The sequence below is a fragment of the Cervus canadensis genome, chromosome 2, assembly GCF_019320065.1.
Source record: "Cervus canadensis isolate Bull #8, Minnesota chromosome 2, ASM1932006v1, whole genome shotgun sequence".
Taxonomy (NCBI): Eukaryota; Metazoa; Chordata; class Mammalia; order Artiodactyla; family Cervidae; genus Cervus; species Cervus canadensis.
This window is the reverse complement of record NC_057387.1, coordinates 71540199-71563927: the sequence shown is the minus strand read 5'-3', so window position 1 is coordinate 71563927 and position 23729 is coordinate 71540199. Positions and strand designations below refer to the sequence as shown.

The 23729-nt window shown below is 37.2% G+C and overlaps 1 protein-coding gene across 3 annotated transcripts in view; it reads left to right on the top strand.

Annotated features, from left to right (window-relative positions):
• The window catches only part of LRRC7 (leucine rich repeat containing 7), a 577609-nt gene that overhangs the window by 100721 nt on the left and 453159 nt on the right, over positions 1–23729 (top strand). For all 3 annotated transcript variants that reach the window (XM_043460998.1, XM_043460997.1, XM_043460999.1), the window contains exon 2: positions 16537–16634. In XM_043460998.1, coding sequence (XP_043316933.1) covers positions 16537–16634 — 98 coding nt within the window. The remainder of the gene's footprint in view (positions 1–16536; positions 16635–23729) is intronic.

Below are 23729 nucleotides of genomic sequence, written 5' to 3'. Positions count from 1 at the left end.
TTCCCAACCCAGGGATCAAACCTGCATTTCTTACTTCTCCTGCATTGGCAGGCAGGTTCTTTATCACTAGTGCCACCAACTTACACTTAGACAGAGTTATTTTTTAAGAAAGAAGGGCAAGGAGGGAAAGCAAATGTTCAGAGATGAAATGGTTGATAATTTCCCAGAATTCCTGAAAGACAATACATTTCAGATCAAAAAGCAAATCCAGTTTAAAAAGAAATTCACAAATAGACAATGTCATAGTGAAACAACATCAAAGACAATGAAAAGGTCTTAAATCAGCTAGATAGGAAAGAAGATTAGTTCCAAAAGACTTCATTATTGATTTCTCCACCACAATGGGGCTGTAAATTGAAAATAAACACCTTCAATGAGCTAGCATTGAATACTTCAAAGCTGTCTCTCAAGAAGAGGTATAAGATGTAGACATCTTCAAATGAACAACTTAGGGGTTTAAAATCTGACTCATTTTAAAGACAATTTTAAAGGATGAACTTTGGGAAGAAGGACAGTGATCAAAGGTAGAAGGTCTGAGATACAATAAAGAGTAGTAAACAAATATTAATTACATGGTATATCTAAGCATAGAATTCATAATTTCCAAAGTAGAAAACAAAAATAAAATGAAAGCGGGGGAAAAAAAACGTTAATTTAAAAGAGTGGAGGAAAAAGAGAATAGAAAATCTGCATAAATAGAAAGCACAAAATAAGAAATCAAAAGTAAATGTAGTTATTATCAGTGAAATCATATAAACACAAATACTCTTATAACAAAAATTCTGATTACAAACTGCATTTTTTAAAAGGTGGATTTAAAATGCCCAACAATATTCTTCCCAAGAGACATATCTTAAATAGAAGACCAAAATAGGCTTAATGCAAAGTATGGAAAATGATATTCCAGGCAATCACTATCCACTAGGGCTCTTGAAAACTATGTTATTAACAGGTAAACAGAATGTTAAGGCAGACAGTCTTATTGGATCTTAGGATCACTACATAATGATAGAAGGGTCAATTTGTCAGGATGTTACAGCTTCTATATATATCCTCAAAAATATAGCATCAAGATAGAAAACAAGGACTTCTCGGGGGTGTCCAGTGGTTAAGACTCTGTGCTTTCACTGCACGGTACAAGGGTTCGATCCCTGGTCAGTGGACTAAGATCCTGCATGATGTAGTAACGCCAAAAAAAATAAAAAGAACTCACAAGATATATACATATAATTTTTTTAAAAAAACTGTATAAAACAAAAAATGACAGAAATACAAGGATAAATAAATTCACCATCAAACTGGGGAAGGCATTCACACATCTCTCACTAATTAGTAGATATATCAGAAACAAAAATCAACATTTGAATTATATAGATTCTTTTCAAAGCACAGGTAGACTTTTACAGTCAATAAACTCTGCAGATAAGTAGATTAAAAAATTATTTTAGATGTTGATAAACCCAAGGTTAAAGAAAAAAGTAGAACAGGACAAGGAAGAACAAGAGTGTTCATGGAGGAATGAACTATTGGGGCTGATTAAGAGGGGAAGGAGAGGATGTGAGGAGAAGTTACAGGCAGCAGAACACAAAGGACCTCATAGGCCATTGTGAGGACTTTGACTTTTGCTCTGAGTGGAAGGGAAATCCTCAGCATACTGAGCTCAATGCAGTGACGTCATCTGACTCGTGATTTTGAAAGACTCCCTGGCTGCTAAATTGAAAATAGACCACAGGGAAGCAAGGGTTGTAAGACAGACTGTGAATATAAGCTCTAACTTTCCTATAATGGACTCACAAAAGAAGTCGGTGGAGGATAAGCGAAAAGGAAACAGAAAAGCAAACCCTTCTGGCCATGGAGAGGGAAGGAACTGAGAATGAAATTCCAGATAAGATTGCTATGTTCCATGGGATGTGATTCTTCATTGTGAACCCATAAAGTTTTAGGTAAAGCCAAAAGATTTTTTTAAATGCTCCTAGAATTAGCACACAATTACACGAGGTCCATCTGAGTAGTTCAGGCTGTTCAAGTACTCAGTCTCAAATAGAAGCTTAATTGGGTTTTCCCCAGAAACCTGTCTTTTCAAAGTCAATGAATCATCTTGTCCCTTCTTTCCTTAGTAAAAGATACAGCATGTTCCATTTTCCTCATCTAAGATACTAAGACGTTGAAAGTATTTGTGCTTTAAAACATCCTAGACAATATAAGTATGATTTCAATTATGTAGGTTATTTCTCATAAATAAAAGCAGTAGCCATCAAACAGTACTCAATAAGAGTTTATTTATTTAAAGAAAATGCTGAGTATCTTCTGTGTCTCAGAGCCATATGCAACAATACTAGAGAATTTATTAGGGGAACGTTGTCCTAACATTTAGTAATCTCAATCTGGTGACAGAGTCATTGGCTCGTGGGCTGTAACAAAGAGATTATTCAGGGATAGGATGCAGGAGAGCAGGCTGAAGGCAGAACTTCAGGGAACAACTTGATGTTTATGTCCCTTGATTATAAAGACTATGATATCATTTATATTATACATTATAGTATATGTTTAGATATTTATGCACATTGGGAAGATAATATTATTTTATATTTGCCAACTCTCTGTATTTCACTTGCAGAAAGGAATATATGCTTTTCTTGCAAAATAATTAAATCAATCTGCACACATTTTTTCTGCATCTAAACAACTGCATATACGGTAGCAGTCCTTCCTCCGAGATAATGAGGCTCCAGGAGTCACCTGGAAATGAGCAAAACAATTCCTTCATTTGGGCAGCTGTGCTCAGGTGCAGAGATCACCAGGAAGCAGAAAATCCAGACATTAGTCTGGCTTTGCTGCTGACCTTGGGCAAGCGAGTCTCAATTTCATCATTTGTAAAATATTAAGCCCATAGGCTCTTTATGAGGAATAAATAATACATATGAAAAGGTTGTATAACCATAGGTCACATTAGAGCTTACAGGGCATACATTTATTTCTCACACCACTCATTCATTCATTCATTTAAAAATGAATATTTAATTTCTACTATGCTCTGCAAATTGTGCTCAATCCTCAGGAATGATACAACTTCTGTCCTCAAGGAATTTTAGTGGAGATCAGAGTGCTAAGATGTATGTGGAGGATCCTATAATAGGACAGAGAGACAGAAGATAGTTGGGGATGTGGTCGAAATCATAGAACATTTTCAAGAGGAGAGATGATTCTGTATTCCAGATGGATTTAGTATTCTCATTCAATAAATGTTGACTGAAAATCATGAAACTCAAATGCTAACACAAGTGTTTTCCTCAATCTTTGAAATCAAAGTATGTAGGAGAAGGAAAGAAAGAATGGAGAAAAAATCAGACTGGGTTTATAAATATGTATTGGGCTTCTCAAGTGGCTCAGTAATAAGGAATCACCTGCCAATGCAGGAGATGCTGGTTCCATCCCTGGTCCAAGAAGATCCCTAGGAAATGGCAAGGAAATGGCAACCCACTCCGGTGTTCTTGGAAAGCAAGAAGATCAAACCAGTCAATCCTGAAAGAGATCAACCCTGAATATTCATTGGAAGGGCTTAAGCTCCAATACTTTAGCCACCGGATGAGAAGAGCTGACTCACTAGAAAAGACCTTGATGCTGGGAAAGACTTGAGGGCAGAAGGGAAAAGGAGCAACAGAGGATGAGATGGTTGGATGGCATCACTGACTCAATGGACATGAGTTTGAGCAAACTCCTGGAGATGGTGAAGGTCAGGGACGCCTGGTGTGCTGCAGTCCATGGGGTCACGAAGAGTCTGATATGACTAAGTAACTGAGCAACAACCAGTATTCTTACCTGGGAAATCCCATAGACAGAGGAGCCTGGCAAGCCACAGTCCGTGGAGCCTGAAAGTCACATGACTTAGCGACTGAATAACAACATCAACAAATAAATATGTATTGTGTTAATTTCTAAATAGTAGGTAAATATATTATATCTCTTTATTTTACCTTATTCAAAATATATATCTTGAATAGTTTCCATTTGCTCGTAAATTTTAAAAATGATGGATAGTTCAGATATGTTGCTGTCCAGTCACTCAGCTGTCTCTGACTTTTTGCAACACACACCAGGCTTTCCTGTCCTTCACTATCTCCCAGAGTTTGCTCAAAATCATATCCACTGAGTCAGAGATGCATTCCAACCATTTCATTCTCTGTCACCCTCTTCTCCTGCCCTCAATCTTTCCCAGCATCAGGATCTTTTCCAATAAGTTGGCTCTTCACATCAGGTCCCACTATACTGGAGATTCAGCTTCAAAATCAATCCTTCCAATGAATATTAAGGTTTGATTTCTGTTAGGACTGACTAATTTGATCTCCTTGTAGTCCAACGGACTCTGAAGAGTCTTCTCCAGCACCACAATTCGAAAGCATCAATTCTTTAGAACTCAGCCTTCTTAAATTTGGTAATATATCAGAGCTCAGTCGGTAAGGAATCTGCCTGCAATGCAGGAGACCTGGGTTCAATTCTTGGGTTGGGGAGATCCCCTGGAAAAGGAAATGGCAACCCACTCCAGTATTCTCACCTCAAGAATCCCACGGACATAGGAGCATGGCAGGCCTGGAGAATCCCATGGACAGAAGAGCTTGGCAGGCTACAGTCCATGGGGTCGCAAGAGTCAAACACAACTTAGCAACTAAACCATCACCATTATTACCTTAGCAGTAATAATCTTATTAAAGCACCTAGCATTTTTTCCTGTATTTTTTAGCATCAGTTTTATCTTTGCATAATTATGTTGATCCAAAACTAGAACTTCTTCAAAAATTCTCACCATTTTTTATTTTTTTATTTGTAAAACACTTTCAACATTTATTTATTTATTTATTACTTCCCAGCATTACTTTTATTTTTTTTTCCATTTAATTTTATTAGTTGGAGGCTAATTACTTTACAGTACTGTAGTGGTTTTTGCCATACATTGACATGAATCAGCCATGGATTTACATGTATTCCCCATCCCGATCCCCCCTCCCGCCTCCCTCCCCATCCCATCCCCCTGGGTCTTCCCAGTGCACCAGCCGTGAGCACTTGTCTCATGCATCCAACCTGGGCTGGTGATCTGTTTCACCCTTAATAGTATACTTGTTTCAATGCTGTTCTCTCAGAACATCCCACCCTCGCCTTCTCCCACAGAGTCTAAAAGTCTGTTCTGTACATCTGTGTCTCTTTTTCTGTTTTGCATATAGGATTATCGTTACCATCTTTTTAAATTCCATATATATGCATTAGTATACTGTATTGGTCTTTATCTTTCTGGCTTACTTCACTCTGTATAATGGGCTTCATTTTCATCTGTCTCACTAGAACTGATTCAAATGAATTCTTTTTAATGGCTGAGTAATATTCCATAGTGTATATGTGCCACAGCTTCCTTATCCATTCATCTGCTGATGAATGCACAAATCACAGCAAGATCCTCTATGACCCACCTCCCAGAATATTGGAAATAAAAGCAAAAATAAACAAATGGGACCTAATGAAACTTAAAAGCTTTTGCACAACAAAGAAAACTATAAGCAAGGTGAAAAGACAACCCTCAGAAAGGGAGAAAATAATAGCAAATGAAGAAACAGACAAAGGATTAATCTCAAAAATATACAAGCAACTCCTGCAGCTCAATTCCAGAAAAATAAATGACCCAATAAAAAAATGGGCCAAAGATCTAAACAGACATTTCTCCAAAGAAGACATACAGATGGCTAACAAACACATGAAAAGATGCTCAACATCACTCATCATCAGAGAAATGCAAATCAAAACCTCAATGAGGTATCATTACACACCAGTCAGAATGGCTGCTATCCAAAAGTCTACAAGCAATAAATGCTGGAGAGGGTGTGGAGAAAAGGGAACCCTCTTACACTGTTGGTGGGAATGCAAACTAGTACAGCCACTATGGAGAACAGTGTGGAGATTCCTTAAAAAACTGGAAATAGAACTGCCATATGACCCAGCAATCCCACTCCTGGACATACACACTGAGGAAACCAGATCTGAAAGAGACACGTGCACCCCAATGTTCATCGCAGCACTGTTTATAATAGCCAGGACATGGAAGCAACCTAGATGCCCATCAGCTCACCATTTTTTAAATTTATACAGTTTTTCTACATTGCCAACTCTGTTTTTGCTATTAACAATAGAGTATGCATCTTTTGGATATTTTAGATGTGTTGATTTATTTCTTATTACGCCTTCTTTACATTTTTTTCCATCTTTGAATGTCATTAATTTTTATAGGCAAATGTTTTATTAATTCAACCAATTAATTTCTGTAGCTTTAAAGGACTTATTTTCTGAGTAACTCTGATTTTAGTGAACTTAACCTTTGTGTGTGTGTGTGTGTGAGAGAGAGAGAGAGAGAGAGATTTCAGCAGTGAACATATCCTAAATATTTCATGTAACAATTATTTCTGTAAGGAGCTTCACAATGAGGGAAGATTGTTATTCCACATATCAATTCAATTTGTTAGTAAAATATCTTCATAGCAGACTTCTGATACAGTATTACTTTGTGTGTAAGTAAAAAGTGCAAAGATTTTTTTTTAATAGGTGGAAAATAAATCAGTTCAAATCTAGAACTTTGTGAACAGGATGCTTTCTGAATTTATGAAGAGCTGGATTTTTATTCCCATTGCTATGCATGCTCTTAATAATTTCATAGATTTTCAATGGAACAATTGTTTGCTACAAGCTCTATAGAGAGAATTATATACCATTCACATTCCAATTTTGATGTATTGTTTGGACGCCTAAGGCTTTCCAGGTGGTGCTAGTACTAAAAAACCCACCTGCTAAAGCAGGAGGTGTAACGGACTCAGGTTTGATCTCTGGGGTGGGAAGATCCCCTGGAGGAGGAACTGGCACCCCATTCCAGATTTCTTGCCTGGAGAATCCCATGGACAGAGGAGCCTGGAGGGCTACAGTACATAGGGTTGCAAAGAGTTGGACACAACTGAAGTGACTTTGCACATTTCAGTTTTGATTTGTTGTTTAGAAAGGGTAGAATCTACATTTTCAAGAAGTCCATATGATTGCCAGCTATTTTTAATTCAATTTTCTAGAAAAGAGGTGAAAAGCAATACTATTGTATGTATGTGTTAGTCGCTCAGTCATTTCCGACTCTGCAAACCCGTGGACTGTAGCCCACCAGGCTCCTCTGTCCGTGGAATTCTCCAGGCAAGAATACTGGAGTGGGTTGCCATTTCCTTCTCTAGGGGATCTTCCCAACCCATTGATTGAACCTGGATCTCCTGCATTGCAGGCGGATACTTTACCATCCGAACTACTAGGGAAGCCACACTATTATATTTGTCATTCCCTAAATGTTGTTGTTGGTCAGTCACAAAGTCATGTCCAACTCTTTGCCACTCCATGGACTTCAGGATTCTCTGTCCTTCACTATCTCCTGGAATTTGCTCAAACTCATGTCCATTGAGTTGGCGATGCCAATCAACCATATCATCCTCTATTTCCCCCTTCTGCTCCTAAGCTCAATCGTTCCCAGCATCAGACTTTTCCAGCTCTTCTCATCGCATGACCAAAGTATTGGAGCTTTAGCTTCAGGATCAGATCGTCCAAATAATATTCAGAGTTGATTTCCTTAGCATTCACTGGTTTTATCTCCTTGCTGTCCAGGGGACTCAAGAATCTTTACTAGGTTTGCAATTCAAAAGCATCAATCCTTTGGTGATCAGCCTTCTTTATGGTCCAACTCTCAATCCATTGCTGACTACTGGAAAAAACCATAGTTTTGACTACATGGACCTTTGTCAGCAAAATGATGTCTCTGCTTTTTAATATGCTGTCTAGGTTTGTTACAGCTTTTTTTCCAAGGAGCAAGCATCTTTTAATTTTGTAATTGCAGTCACCATCTGCAGTGATTTTTGAGTCCAGGAAAATAATATCTTTGACTGTTTCCACTTTTTCCCCATCTATTTGCCATGAAGTGACGGAACTGGATCACTGAGCATCTAAGCATCTGAATGCGGATTTCCAAAAAATAGCAAGGAGAGATAAGAAAGCCTTCCTCAGCGATCAATGCAAAGAAATAGAGGAAAACAATAGAATGGGAAAGACTAGAGATCTCCTCAAGAAAATTAGTGATAACAAGGGAACATTTCATGCAAAGATGGGCTCAATAAAGGACAGAAATGGTATGGACCTAACAAAAGCAGAAGATATTAAGAAAGGTGGCAAGAATACACAGAAGAACAACACAAAAAAAGATCTTCACGACCCAGATAATCACAATGGTGTGATCACTCACCTACAGCCAGACATCCTCGAATGCGAAGTCAAGTGGGCCTTAGGAAGGATCACTACGAACAAAGCTAGTTGAGGTGATGGAATTCCAGTTGAGCTAGTTCAAATTCTGAAAGATGATGCTGTGAAAGTGCTGCACTCAATATGCCAGCAAATTTGGAAAACTCAGCAGTTGCCACAGGACTGGAAAAGGTCAGTTTTCATTCCAATCCCAAAGAAGGGCAATGCCAAAGAATGCTCAAACTACTGCACAATTGGACTCATCTCACATGCTAGTAAAGTAATGCTCAAAATTCTACAAGCCAAGCTTCAGCAATACGTGAACCGTGAACTTCCAGATGTTCAAGCTGGATTTAGAAAAGGCAGAGGAACCAGAGATCAAATTGCCAACATCCGCTGGATCATCGAAAAAGCAAGGGAGTTCAAGAAACATCTATTTCTGCTTTATTGACTATGCCAAAGCCTTTGACTGTGTGGGTCATGATAAACTGTGGAATATTCTGAGAGAGATGAGAACACCAGACTGCCTGACATGGCTCTTGAGAAACCTGTATGCAGGTCAGGAAGCAACAGTTGGAACTGGACATGGAAAAGGAGTATGTCAAGGCTGGTTCCAAATAGGAAAAGGAGTATGTCAAGGCTGTATATTGTCAACCTGCTTATTTAACATATGAAGAGTACATCATGAGAAATGATGGGCTGGATGAAGCACAAGCTAGAATCAAGATTGCCGGGAGAAATATCAATAACCTCAGATATGCAGATGACACCACCCTTATGGCAGAAAGTGAAGAGGAACTAAAGAGCCTCTTGATGTAGTGAAAGAAGAGAGTGAAAAAGTTGGTTTAAAGCTCAACATTCAGAAAACTAAGATCATGGCATCTGGCCCCATCACTTCATGGCAAATAGATGGGGAAACAATGGACACAGTGGCTGACTTTATTTTCTTGGGCTCCAAAATCACTGCAGATGGTGACTGCAGCCATGAAATTAAATGACGCTTACTCCTTGGAAGGAAAGTTATGACCAACCTAGACAGCATATTAAAAAGCAGAGACATTACTTTGTCAACAAAAGTCTGTCTAGTCAAGGCTATGGTTTTTCCAGTGGTCGTGTATGGACGTGAGACTTGGACTGTGAAGATAGCTGAGCACCTATGAATTGATGCTTTCGAACTGTGTTGTTGGAGAAGACTCTTGAAAGTCCGCTGGACTGCAAGGAGATCCAACCAGTCCATCCTAAAGGAAATCAGTACTGAGTATTCATTGGAAGAATTAATATTGAAGCTGAAACTCCAATACTGTGGCCACCTGATGTGAATAACTGACTCATTTGAAAAGACCCTGATGCTGGGAAAGATTGAGGGCAGGAGGAAAAAGGGACGACAGAGGATGAAATGGTTGGATGGCATCATGAACTCAGTGGACATGAGTTTGGGTGAACTCTGCTAGTTGGTGATGGACAGGGAGGCCTGGCCTGCTGCGGTTCATGGGGTCGCAAAGAGTTAGACACGGCTGAGTGACTGAACTGAACTGATGGACTGGATGTCATGATCATCATCTTTTTGAGTTTTAAGCCGGCTTTTTCACTCTTCTCTTTATCCTCATCAAGAGGCTCTTTAGTTCCTCTTCACTTTCAGTATTAGAGTGGCCTCATTTGCATATCTGAGGTTTCGATATTTCTTCTGACATCGATGAATGTATGACATGGCTGTATAAAGCCGGTTTCTCCTTGAGACTGTCCATGATATTTGAATGTCTGGTAAATCACCATCACTGGCTTTATAAATCACACATCTGTCTCTTTTCCAACTGAGTAGTGCTTTATCTATCTTTATATTATGTTAGGCATTTTACTCTCTACCTGAGCAGTTTAAGGGTAGTTTAAATGTGATATTTTTCACAACAATCTTTCTGTTTAACTTTGTCCAGTTTGTCCTTATTAAATATCAATTCAAAATATTTGACTGAGATAATTGGATATTGATTATTTTTGCACTGTCATTTGGAGTTCAAATTGGATCTTGATAAATACTTGAGACTTTTGAATGGCTACTTTATTCTTAATATGTGTTCATAGTTCTAGTTTGGCTCCAGTTTGGTTTGGAGTGCTAAATTCAGACTCCACTTTCCATAAAAAGAAAATCAACAGCTTAGAGATAAAGCAAGAAGACTTTCCAGTGCCTTTTTATTAATAACTCTTTCCTCTTTTTCCTTAAATTCAAAGCGAACAAAGGATTTCTGAAAAGCTGAGTGGTCACCTGACCTTAGAACTTTGTACGGATGGATGGTTACAACATGCAACCTTATTATTCTCTTTCCCTGGACAGAATAGACTACCAATCATTATTTTCAAAAATCCTATAGCAATAGTTTTCTTTCTTTTTCTATATGCAGAGGCATAAGTTCATTTTCATGTTTTAAATTCTTATTACTTTTATTTTATTTTACCATGAATTATTTCTATTTAGTTTTTAGACTTAATAGAAGCCCTAGTTAAAGTGACAGTAACTGATAAATATTCTGTATTTTAAGATTTAGTGAACATCTACAACTCAGTAAGAAAACTACTTTTTGGGACACTAAACATTAGAAAAAAGAAAAGATTGACAACCTTTTCTATGCATTGTGAGATGAAGATTATAGTTTGGGAGTCAAAGGACCTGAGTTCAAGTCCTTCCTCTGGCCCTCTTGTGTTGCCTTGCATATGTTACTTAGTTGCTTAGACTTCCTGTTGTCTCATCTGTAAATAGTAATGCACTGCTATCTACTTCAGAATTGTGGAGAAAATGAAACAAATTATATGACAGTATTTTGACAAATGTAATGTGTTATGGCAAAGCCCTCAAGTGGTCTAGAATCTATATGAGTAAAGGATCCAAACATTGAAATGAAGAATAATACTAGCTGGAAAATCTTTGGTTATACTTCCAAACATTTAGTAGATATCATAGAGAAGACTCAGAATGCAAGAACTGAGTATATTTGAAGTGGTTGGATTTGTTTTTGAGTGTAATCAGAAATTAAAAATAGATCTTCAAGGATGGGTAAAATTTGGAATGAAAGTGGAGAATATTCCAAATGTTTCTGCCAGGATAGAGCAGACTTCATCTATCCATTGAATCATTTATTAAATACTTATGGCCTATTGACCATAGTCTAGGCCCTGGAAGGAATATCATGAAAGATGGAGTAGCTATGGAAAGAAAAAGATGTTTGACTGGTATCACATGGTAGACACTTTAAACTTACTGACATGGCAAGCCTGACTCTGTTGCTTTGGCCACTCTTCTCATTTTTGATAGTACCTGTCCTAACTGCAGTCTTCTCACCAGACCTCACCTTACCTCTGAACCAGTAGAATGACCTCACTGAACTCCCATTTCCTACATCTTCAAGTATACATATTTTTATTTACAAGGGTTCCCAAAGCCAGTATTAGAACTAGTATAAGGCTGTTTTAGAAGCACTTTTTATTGTTGTTCAGTCCCTCCATCATGTCTGACTCTTTGCAACCCCATGGACTGCAGCACGCCAGACTTCTCTGTCCTTCACCATCTCCTAGAGCTTGCTCAAACTCATGTCCACTGAGTTCGTGATGCCATCGAACCATCTCGTCCTCTGTTGTCCTCTTCTCCTCCTGCCTTCAATCTTTCCCAGCATCAGTGTCTTTTCTAATGAGTCAGCTCTTCCCATCAGGTGCCAAAGTATTGGAGCTTCAGCTTCAACATCAGTCCTTCCAATGAATATTCAGGACTGATTTCCTTTAGGATGGACTGGTTGGATCTCCTTGCTGTGCAAGGGACTCTCAGGAGTCTTCCCCAACACAGTTCAAAAGCATCAATTATTCGACACTCAGTCTTCTTTATAAGTCCAACTCTCACATTCAAACATGACTACTAGAAAAATCATAGCTTTGACCATATAAACCTTTGTGGGCAAAGTAATGTCTCTGCTTTTTCGTGTGCTGTCTCGGTTTGTCATAGATTTTCTTTCAAGGAGCAAGCATCTTTTAATTTCTTGGCTGCAGTCATTATCTGCAGTGATTTTGGAGCCCAAGAAAAGAAAGCCTGTTACTGTTTCCACTGTTACCCCATCTATTTGCCATAAAGTGATGGGACCAGATGCTGTGATCTTCGGTTTGTGAATGTTGAGCTTTTTCACTCTCCTCTTTCACCTTCATCAAGAGGCTCTTTAGTTCTTTTTCACCTTCTGCCATAAGGGTGGTGTCATCTGCATATCTGAGATTATTGATATTTCCTCTGGAAAACTTGATTCCAGTTTGTGCTTCATCCAGCCTGGCATTTTGCATGATGTACTCTGCATATAAGTTAAATAAGCAAAGTGACAATATACAACCTTCATGTACTCACTTAATTAATGTTAAAAAAATATATATCTACCTGTACCTGACCCCAACTTATTGAATGGAAATCTTTAGTACTGAAAATGGGGGAATCTGTATTATATAAAGTTGCTCAGATAATTTCGTGACCTATGTTTTGGAGACACTGCCAAGAGAGTTGTGGACATGGTTGCTCATGACCTCTGATTGCTTTTTCATGCTGTTTGATATCAGTCTGGCTGCCCCTATTTCTTCCCAGCAGTTGACATGTAGGCTGCACTTTACAGAGCTCTTCAGTGAGTTGTTAGAGCATCTGTCTTGCCTGTGGTCATCACACTTAGTCTCTTCTTGCTGGCACTGTTAACACACTCCCACTGGTGACATGCCAAGCTTGAGAGTAGCTAGAATAGCATCTTTGCTGTGTCCTGGCAGTGCTCCCAGGCTTCATTCTTGGTCATTTTGTCTGACCATTTAATGCACACTGTAGATCATAGATGATGCTGGTCATCTGGTAGAAGAGTTCAAGTAGCCAGAAGTATAATCTCAAGAGGATGGAAATCTCACAGTTATATTAGCTCTGGCATGAACATTGCTGTGTAACACATTTAATTTGATTCAAAGTATATTTCCCACTGGGTATAATAACACTTAGCATCTGACAACTTTTAATGCTATTTTAATTTATATTCATCTATTACTGTGTTGTATATATAGTTTATAGTGAGTTTCCTTGACCCCAGTTATCTTTTTCTTGGTTCTAAAAATTTAAAATATCACAAATGAAAGCAAGCATTTCTAAAATAACTAATTGATTAAAAAAATCAACATGTTAATTAGCAGATGAACATTTTTACATTGTGTAATATTATATTTTACATTGTATAATAGTATATTTACATATAATATATATTTTTTATATATGAGTATGCATGAGTGTGTGCTAAGTCACTTCAGTCGTGTCCAACTCTTTGCTACTCCATGGACTATAGATTGCCAGGCTCCTCTCTCCATGGGATTCTCTAGTCAAGAATATTGGAGTGGGTTGCCATGCCCTCCTCCAGGGAATGCTCCCAACCCAGGGATCAAACCCATGTCTCTTGTGTCTCCTGCATTGGGAGGAGGGTTCTTTACCATTAACGCTACCTGGGAAGCACCAAAATAACTATCTTTCCCTGAAATATTTCTTTAAGAGACAGAATGGAAGTTTAACCCAAGCAGTCCAATTCCAGAACCTGGGCTCATCCCATTTAAACCATACTTCTTTGATAATACTGCATAATCTCTTGCATATCTACTTGTGAGCATTCCCATAATGCAACATTTGGGCACCATGATTCTTCATGATCTTTGATGCCAATTAGCAATCATTGTAAGTGAAACTCTCCTGGAATCCTTAGCAGTACTTTCTAACATACATTCAGTTTTTCTGGCATACCCTCAAGTGTAGTTACATGGAAATCAATTAGACCCCTTTCATTTTTCATATATTCAATAGTCAGATACATAAAAAGAAAATTAATAACCCATCTAAGAGACTGGTTTACATAGATATCCAACCAGGATAAGTTGTCATCCCTCATTAGTATAATCATGATGACTAAAAATTGATTTTTAAAATTAAATCACAATTTTGTGTAGATACTTGCATTTGTAGGTTATGTTTGTTGTAGTTTACTATCTTGAGCTTGTGAATACTAGTGGTTAATTATAAGTTCACTTGGATTGTTATATCATCATGAAAATTCATGCATTTGCTGAAACATATAATCAAAATTCTGCATTGAATTAATTCAAGAGTCAGAATCTAGAACATTTTGTATAATTTGCATGGTTTATACTGAAACTGCATAGTTGGTCCTGGAAGCTCAGACCATGCTCCTCATATATAACATTAAAGCAAATTATGTCTTAAACTCTTGAGATTTTCATTTTCTTACCTGTCATTGTATTACCATACAATGTATTATCATACAATGATAAGCTTTTTTCTCACTTGAGCTTTGAGTGAAATTGTTTCAAGCTATCACACATTGAGAAATATTTTCTTGTACTTTATATACATGGCCTGGGCATATGAGTGAACCCTCCTCCCAATGCAGGAGACACACACACACACAAAGTAGTCCTTACCTATGAATAGACTGGTTTCAGTAAGTATATTTGGAAAAGTGTTTTTTAGAACCAGTGACAGCCTCTAATAGGAATATCGTTATGTTACTGCGTGCTTGCTAAATCGCTTCAGTCATGTCCGGATGTTTGCAACCCTATGGACTGTAGCCCACTAGGCTTCTCTGTCCATGAGATTCTGCAGGCAAGAGTACTGGAGTGGGTTGCCATGCCCTCCTCCTGGGGATCTTCCTGACCTAGGGACTGAACCCAGGTTTCTGATGTCTCCTGCAATGGCAGCAGGTTCTTTACTACTAGCCCTATTATGTTACTATTCCAGTACAAAAATGTTATATACTCATATTTCATGCCATTTTACATATTGCTTTTATTGGATCATCCTTTCCCAATTTCCTCTCTAGACCCTAGAAATATGTCTCTGTACTACTAACCTTAGGCAATCTTCCACTACTGTAACCCATGACAACCATGCTATTTTCAATATATGCTATCAGCCAGCACAGTGGTATTCCATTAGAATAATTATGTAGATGTTAAGAAGCTGTGTTTATATTTTCTTTTCTTTTTTTATATTCTTTTCCTATGTAGGCCATTACAGAGTATTGAGTAGAGTTCCCTGGGTTATATAGCAGATTCTTATAAGTTTATGTTTTTATTTTCAAAATGATACATGTCACTGTTTTGTTCTGAATTTTCAAATCTTGAACACTCAATAGTTGCTTAATGTTTTCAAAATAAGTAGAATGTACAACGGTGGCACACAACTGTAAGGTTTACTAAAACCAGAAAATACTAATCACAGAGTATATTCTGTTTAATATTCCAACTCAAGTTGCATTTGGTCCATTTATTATTATTTTCTGGTTGTCAGCATTGAAAGTAACTGAGAAGTGCACTTTATATTAACCATATTTTCAAGGAGTCACAATTAATTAGAATTAGAAAATCCTTCTCAATTTAATTGGCACAGAGAAAATCAGCAAGTAAACTCTGGAAAACTGGTATTCAGAATGCTGGTGAAAGGTTCTTTCTTCCTAAAGTGTAACCTGATTTTTAATAAATGTGTTGCTTTGTAAGTAATCACTTTTTTAGTCAGTGGGTCTCTGATTTACTCAGTTTGGGTAACTATAACAAAATACCACAGACTGGGTGGCTTAAGCTACAGAGCTTTACTTCTCACAGTTTTGGAGTCTTGGAGTCTAACACAGAGGCACCAGCAGACTTGGTGCCTGGTGAGAGCTCTCTTCCTGGTTTGTAGATGACTGCCTTCTCACTGTATCCTCCTGTGCAGGGGAGGGAGCTCTAGTCTGCCTTCCTCATTTTATAAAAACACTAATCCCATTATGTGTGCCCCACCCTTATGACCTCAGATAATCCAGTTACTTCTCAAGGGTTCCACATCAAAATACTGTTACTTTAGGGGTGAGAGTTTCAGCCTGTGAAGGTGGGAGGTGGGAGGAATGGAGGAGGGTAGGGACACAAACATTCAGCCCATAAGAGTCCCTGATTGGAGAATGTGCATATGAGCTTCATCCGCATGGGTTTCTATGTTTTTAAAATTGAAATGCCTTAGAAAAGTCTAGCCCTCTCCAGTTTATGCAGAGTCCCTGCCACTCCCGACTGTCCTGCTCCTTGCTCAATACTCTTAAGGATGTGGTCTACTAAGCGTCTCTATATACCTGAATTGTTGACTCTTGATCTAAATCATTTAATTTTTCAAAATGTATTGAGATTTTTATATTAAACTACTCTTTTAATTTCCTCCTATAGGATGGAGAACTTAATACGGGGAAGGAATCCCCCACAATATCAGAGAAGTCCTTGTAAAGAAGTTCGTGCAGCACTTCGGAAGAGGCCTGAAGAGGAGTGTAAGTATGTTTAATAGGATTAACTTTGTTCTAGATAGACTTAGGTGAGTAGCATAACAAAACTAAAATGTTAACCTTTAAGTGATCAATCAAATAATAGAGGTATTTAACAAAATACTTATTGAATCTAATTGAATTTACTGTAAAAAATATCATGTGGTACCTGGGTTTAAGCACTAAGAACATTGTTTTCTTTATTGTTTCTTGTGTACTTCAGAATGCTCTACTTATAATTTGGTTCTGTGTTCAATTGAGATTGGAAAAGGCTGCAGTTTACCACATCTTTCTTAGACATATGTACCATGAATATTGCTTCTGAAGAAGTTAAAAAAAAATTAAATTTGTTTTAAATGAACATTTTCCAGTTTCTTTTGACCACAATATTCTTTCAACCTTTAAAAAACAAAACAACAACAAACCAAGGACTCTTTGAAAACCACTGCATTAGCCTAAAGAATAAATGTCTAGTGGCAAATATAAATCCATTGATCAAAATGAAATATTTGAATTAATTGAATTTAGGAACAAATTTTGAATGAGGAGTCGTGTATTCCCTCATAAAGCCATTTTAATCCATCTTTAACTTATCAAAATATTATAATATATAGTTGCAGAGATTTTGTCTAAATGTTTCTAGTGTATAGCATTGTTGGAGATGTTTTTATCACAGTATTTGCATTTTAAGTTTATATGATGATCCATAATACTAGCTTCCCTCATGGCGTTTGCATTTGGTTATTTGCAGGGAACTAAATCACAATTTATTATGACAAAAATTTATCCGAATGATGTATTTTTGCAGGAATTTACACTGTTGTTATGGATAGAGCTAATGCAGTGGATTCATTGGCATAAACAATTTAGTAGACTTTAAGGTCATATTGGTATTTTAAATTAGTTTGAAGTACACTATTCTGGGTGAAGACCAAATATATTAAATCTGGCCTTACTCATGTCAAGCAGTGTGTTTTTGTTTTCTTTCATTTTTTTAGAAAGTCAATAGATAATCTGATTGGGTTGGCATCTATGTCATTTGATATAGTGCTTCATTTGGTGTATTTATAACTTCCAACATTATAAACAATATCCAAGTAAAACTAAAATTTGGAAATGAAGATATAGTTAATGGGGATGTTAAAACAAAAACTGTTTGTAAAAGGCAGACTTATGCATAAAACTATTGCTTCTTTATTGGGTTCACTGGGATTTCTCCTTTGTGATGGTTTAACACAATGAACTTAGTCTCTGTTATAGGTCTGCAGGTTTTATTTAGAAACTTAGAAGGGGTTTTGCGAATAAAGCTATAGTTGATTTTCTTGGAGTCACAGAGTATATTTAGTATATATAAAGTCATTTTTCAGGCCTCTTATACTGAGTTGGTTTAACTCGGAGGTTGACCAGCTACAGTCTAAATACATCCTGACACCTCTTTCTGTAATAAAATTTTATTGAAATACAGCCATCTCTGTTCATTTAGGAATTGTGTATGGCTGTTTTCCACAATAAATGAAAAGTTGAGCAGCTGTGACAGAAACTATATGGTCCACAAAGCCAAAAGTATTTACCTGATTCTTTACAGAAAAAGGTTTTAAAACCCTGGTCTAGGCCAGTGGGTCTCAAAGGGTGGTCCCCAAACTAGCAACAGCACCTGGGAATGTGCTGGTGAAACACAAATTTTAAGATCTACAACCCACATCTACTGAATCCAAACATCTGAGATTCAAGTCCTATAATCTGTGTGTTTTGAAGAAGCCCTACAGGAGATTCTGATCCAAGCTCAAACCTAAAAACCATTAGCCTAAGTCAAGTGACTGGCTGCAAGATAACATTAAATTACCATGGTTACAAAAGCCTGATAATAATAGACATATTTCAGAACTAAGTCTTATTGTTGTCTAATGTAAGGTGCATTAAAAAACTATTTGTTCTGTTATAACAAGCAAATCCTCAACAACTGGATCATGGCAGTCAGGACAAGTTTTGAAATATCACTATAGGAGCTCAACTGGATTGACTATGTTGTTGAACATGGACGGTCATAATGAGAAATGATAAACATACAAAGTAATATTCTCTGGCATTATTCCTTGTTAGTTTAATACATAGTTCTTGTTTTGTACTGCCTGCTGTTAATTCCCTAAGAAAGAATCCTCTTTTTTAGAATTAGAGCAATACAGTAGTTAATTAAGACATTAACTTTAAAGTTATACACAGGGATTTATTCTTTAATGTGACACAATATGATCAGATGCAGGACCCTGGGTATTATTTTCTTAATCTAAATGATTCAGTCTGCTTATTTGAAAAATTAGGATAATTAAAGAGTCTTCCTTGAAAGTTTGTTTGGAGAATTAAGGATGATTTATATAAAGTACCTGTTATAGAACTTGGGATGTGGCAAGTTTTCTTCTTTCTTGCTTTCTCCCTCTTCATCTATTATTGCAGTGCTTATTTTCAGCTAACCATTTGAGGATAGTAAAGCATGTTTCGATCAAAGAAATGAAAATGAAGGGAAATTAAAACTCCTATTTTTAGAAATAATAATATACAGCAAGGAACAGGTTGTAAACAAATGATACAAAGCTGGAATTCTTGCAGCAGTGTTAGATAGTAATTTGTGTTAGACGGTAATTTGTCTCACATGATTAGTCTCACACAAAGTTCTTTCCTCATAATTCTGCAAATTCAACATGGGATCTAGATCAAGACTTACAGGTCAGCTCCTGTGGGAAGCTGCCACCTTAGAAAATCATCATAGAAAGTCAAATAATAGTGGCTTCCCTGTGCTGAGAATTGAAAGAATAGTGGAACTTGATTCTGACAATGTGTGTGTGTGCTATCTCTCAGTCGATAGGATCCTCCAAATGCAAGGAGGCCCTCTTTCATTTGGAGATTTGCAAGCAAGAGGGTTTAGCTGAATGACAGAATTTATACTACTTTCTTTTATAATCATTTACAATATTTTCAATATTAATGTTGATATTAGATCAGACATATTGCTTTTAACCAGTTATTTCATGTAAGTTATATCTAGCTATGCTGCCTTTAGCATAGTCAAGCAAATTTTCAAGAATCAAGTACAAATTTTCAAGAACCAAGTAAAAATTGATCCTTTGAAAGGTCAGACTTTTAAATATGCTTGTTACTTCCCATTAAAAAACAAAAATAAAAACGTTGTCCTCAAAACCAAAGCACCATTCAGCTACAGCCCTACATTCTCCTTCTGTCCCCAGGCAAACCTCTCTAAAAGAGTCATCTATGCTCACTCCTGTTACCCTCCTCTCACTCCTCCAAATCAATGCAGTCTGGCTCCTATTCAATCACTCTGCTGAGACAGCTTTTATTCAGACCTTCCATAATCTCTTTATGATGCTGTATTAATTTTATATTGCTTTGTAATAAATTACCACAAATTTACTGTCTTAAAAAAACAGTTTATCTCAGTTTCTTTGGATCAACAATCCAGGTGGGGCTTAGCTAGGTTCTCTGCCTCAGAGTTTCACCAGGCTGAAGTTTCATCATGAACTCATTTGGGGAAGAGGCCACTTCTAAGCTTACTTAGGCTGTTGGCAGAATTTGCTTTCTTGTGGCTCTGTGACCAAGAGTCTAGATTTTTATATGACCAAGAGTCTAGCTGAGGGCCACATTTAGGATCTAGAGATCTCCTGCAGTTCCTTGGTATATGTACATTCTCAATACGGTTGTTTACTTCATTATTTATACAAAATGTCAAAATATTCTTGTATTAACCAGTTTGGTAAAAATCATGATAATTAGTCAAGTTCTTGCCTTCATATTAGAAGTTATTGAACATGATTTAACTTCTCCCTGATGACTCAAGGACAGTTTTGTAAATGCCAGTTCCTATCTAGAATTCTATCTGGGCGTCCCTCCATATCAGGTTGTCACCTTTCACTTTTGCTGTGATTGCTCTTGCTTTTTATCTACCCCTTCTTTTGGGATTCTGTTTCCTATTTTAATGTTCTTTTTCAGAAACCATCCTTATTAAGAATTTCACACTAAGTATGTGTCCAAGGCTTGAAAACCAGTCAAGCCCTTGGATGATTTACAGTGAACAGGATAGAGAGGTAGGGAATACTAAATGCAATATAAGAAGTGGGGTACATTAATTTAAAAGATCCTAAGCCTACCCCTCTCACTGATTGGGTCTCTGGATACTTGGATTCTTTACCAAGTCTCTAGATACTTGGATTCTTTATACTTGGATACTTGGATTCTTTTCAAATTATGTTCCAGTGTTTCCAGTACAGTGTGGAAGACCTGGTGTAACTGTCATCTCACTCACTTGGTCAGGGCTCTTAGGCAGTGCAGGTGGGGGAGGGTTCATATTTGCTAAGGAAGTTTGAAGTAACCCTTTATGATGGTAGCACCGTGCTATGTAGTTATAGACCTCATACATGTGTGTAACAATGTCAGTGTGCAGAGGAAGAGTTACTATCTTTTTCCGGGCTTCTGTTTATGCTAGGAAACTTCCTAGATGCCTCTAGAAAATACTCTCTATCCTTTCATTAGCCTAAACTGGGATAAATCCCTATTCCTGTATCATCACTATACACCATAAGAATGCTATGCACTCATTGGCTTAAGCCTATTACACTGGACCAATCACATTCAAGAGTTGGTTTAGTATTAAAAGTAATCCTAGATAATGTAAGGTAATGAAAGTAAGGTAATGTATTTGCCATTTGGCCTAGCATACTGGAAAAGGTAAAGTTACTCAGCATTATATCCCATACAGTTGCTTGTAGTATATATTTGTCTATGTATACATAGCTATCCCAAATTGTTTTTAGAGATGAGAATGGGAACATAGAAATAGAAGAGGTGGTACTTGGGAGATCAGGAATCTGAAAGTGAAAGTGTTAGTTGCTTAGTCCTGTCTGACTCTTTGGACCCCATGAACCGTAACCTGCCAGGCTCCTCTGTCCATAAAATTCTCTAGGCAAGAATACTGGAGTGGATAGCCATTCCCTTCTCCAGGGGATCCCTGACCCAGGGATTGAACTCAGTTTTCCTGCATTGCAGGAAAGATTCTTTACCATCTGAGCCATTAGGGAAGTCCCCAATGATATTAAAGTGACTTCCAGGCCTCTGTTTATCATGCAGAGCCCTCTTTTCCTATCTAAGCCCCATAATTTGTGGGCAGTTGTGTTTTCATTATCTTCATTTGCTCTTTTAGCTTTTCTTAAAATACAGTTTCCTTCTTGTTTGGAATGAAACCCATTTCCTCTACATCTCCCTTCCATTCTAGGGCCAGCCCTCCTTTCTGTCAAGCTTAATTATTGGCCATATTGTGTAGATGAGTCTGGGGCTTCCCCTGTGTCTCAGTGGTAAAAAATCCACCTGCAATGCAGGACCTGCAGAAGATGCAGGTTCAATTCCTGGGTCTGGAAGATCCCCTTGGAGAAGGGCATGGCAACCCACTCCAGGATTCTTGCCTGGAGAATACCATGGATAGAGGAACCTGGCAGGCTACAGTCCATAAGGTCGCAAAGAGTCAGACATGACTGAACCAACTTAGCCCGCATGTACATAGATGAGGCTATAGGATCTCAGACATGTTAAATAATTCACGCAGTATCACACAACCAGTCAGTGCCAAAGTTGATATGCAAATGTTAAGTTTGACTTCAGAAGCTATCTTATTCCTGCTGTTCCATGTTATATGCTACACACAGTATTCTATGCCCTCATTTTAGCTCTCCAGGATTCACTTCCTGCTTAATTCTTAAAATTTTTTAAGCATAAATTATCATACAAAGAAAGGTGTATAACATGTGCATGTAGCTTAAAGAGTTAGAAACTAGCGCTCATGTATCTAAAACATCAGAGTTGCTGAATTACAGATTCCTACTCAACTCTGTTTATCTCTTTAGTTTGGCATATCCATTCTAGAAAACTAGTCTTTCCTACTTCTCATTTCTGAGGTCTTCCTTTACAGCGACCATTTCTTAAGTCCTACAACAAAGTCAAAGGGATAATGTACATGATACTCGTACTGGGGGCCTCAAAAGAAACAAATGGTCAGTGATTTCTTATTAGCTTGAAAATCTTATTATATGTTTGATTTTTTATTAATATCTTAGATTGTGACTACACAGTTGTCATAACAAAAAAACAAAGTTACATTTTTAAGTTGAATTTTATCAGCACGTCTGAAATTAATACATGTTATTCACTAATAGTTTGGGTATGATGTATTATAAAGATAAGCTACAAGGGAGATTAGATTAAATTAGATTCATAGCCTGAACATTCTTAGACTCATTAAAAAATTGAAATCAAGCTCATGCAAGTTTAGTACAAAATTGGTATATTTTAGATAACTTTTCCATTCAAGTTGGTAACAGAAATTCAGGCAAAAATATGTCTTGAATTCTTTTCTGGAATATCCACAGGTTTAAACCAGCTTTCTCAGTTATCAGCAGTTGTATTTGTCCCAAGACTCTATGTAAGATATAATTTTAGAATCCACTAGCACTAATTTTATTGGCACCTCTGGCTTAGCAAACCATTCATTTGAATTAGGGCTTGAATCATCACTGAACTTATTTTAAATGAAAATTCCTTCAAGGGTAACACTAGTCAAATCTTAAGACTCTCTAACATAAGAGTGATTTTAGATCACTAATCTCAGCAAAGAATCAAATCTCGAGAGAATTTTGGATGCTCAGAAAGAAAAAGGAAAGGTCAAAAAATGGTTATATAGGTGAGGATTTTAAAAACAAATTCACTTGCTATATTTTTGCTAAGGGTTGGTTCTGTTATCTGGTGAAAGGCATTTTCACATAAAATTTCAGACCTTTCTACAACCTTCCGTTTATTTCAGTAGGAACTACCGTACTAATTTATTCCTTCTTTATGAAAGGTTCTCCTCTCCTTGGCAGATGGCAGGAAGGAACACCCTCCTATTGGTCCCTGAAACACTTTGCACAGATTAATAGTGCAGTACTTACAGCACAGTATTTTATCATTTGCTTGCATGTTTATTTCCTCTTAGTTGGGTTCTAAGTTGCTTAAGAGCAGACAGATACATCTTACTCATTTATCTACCACTAGCATTAAGCATAATAT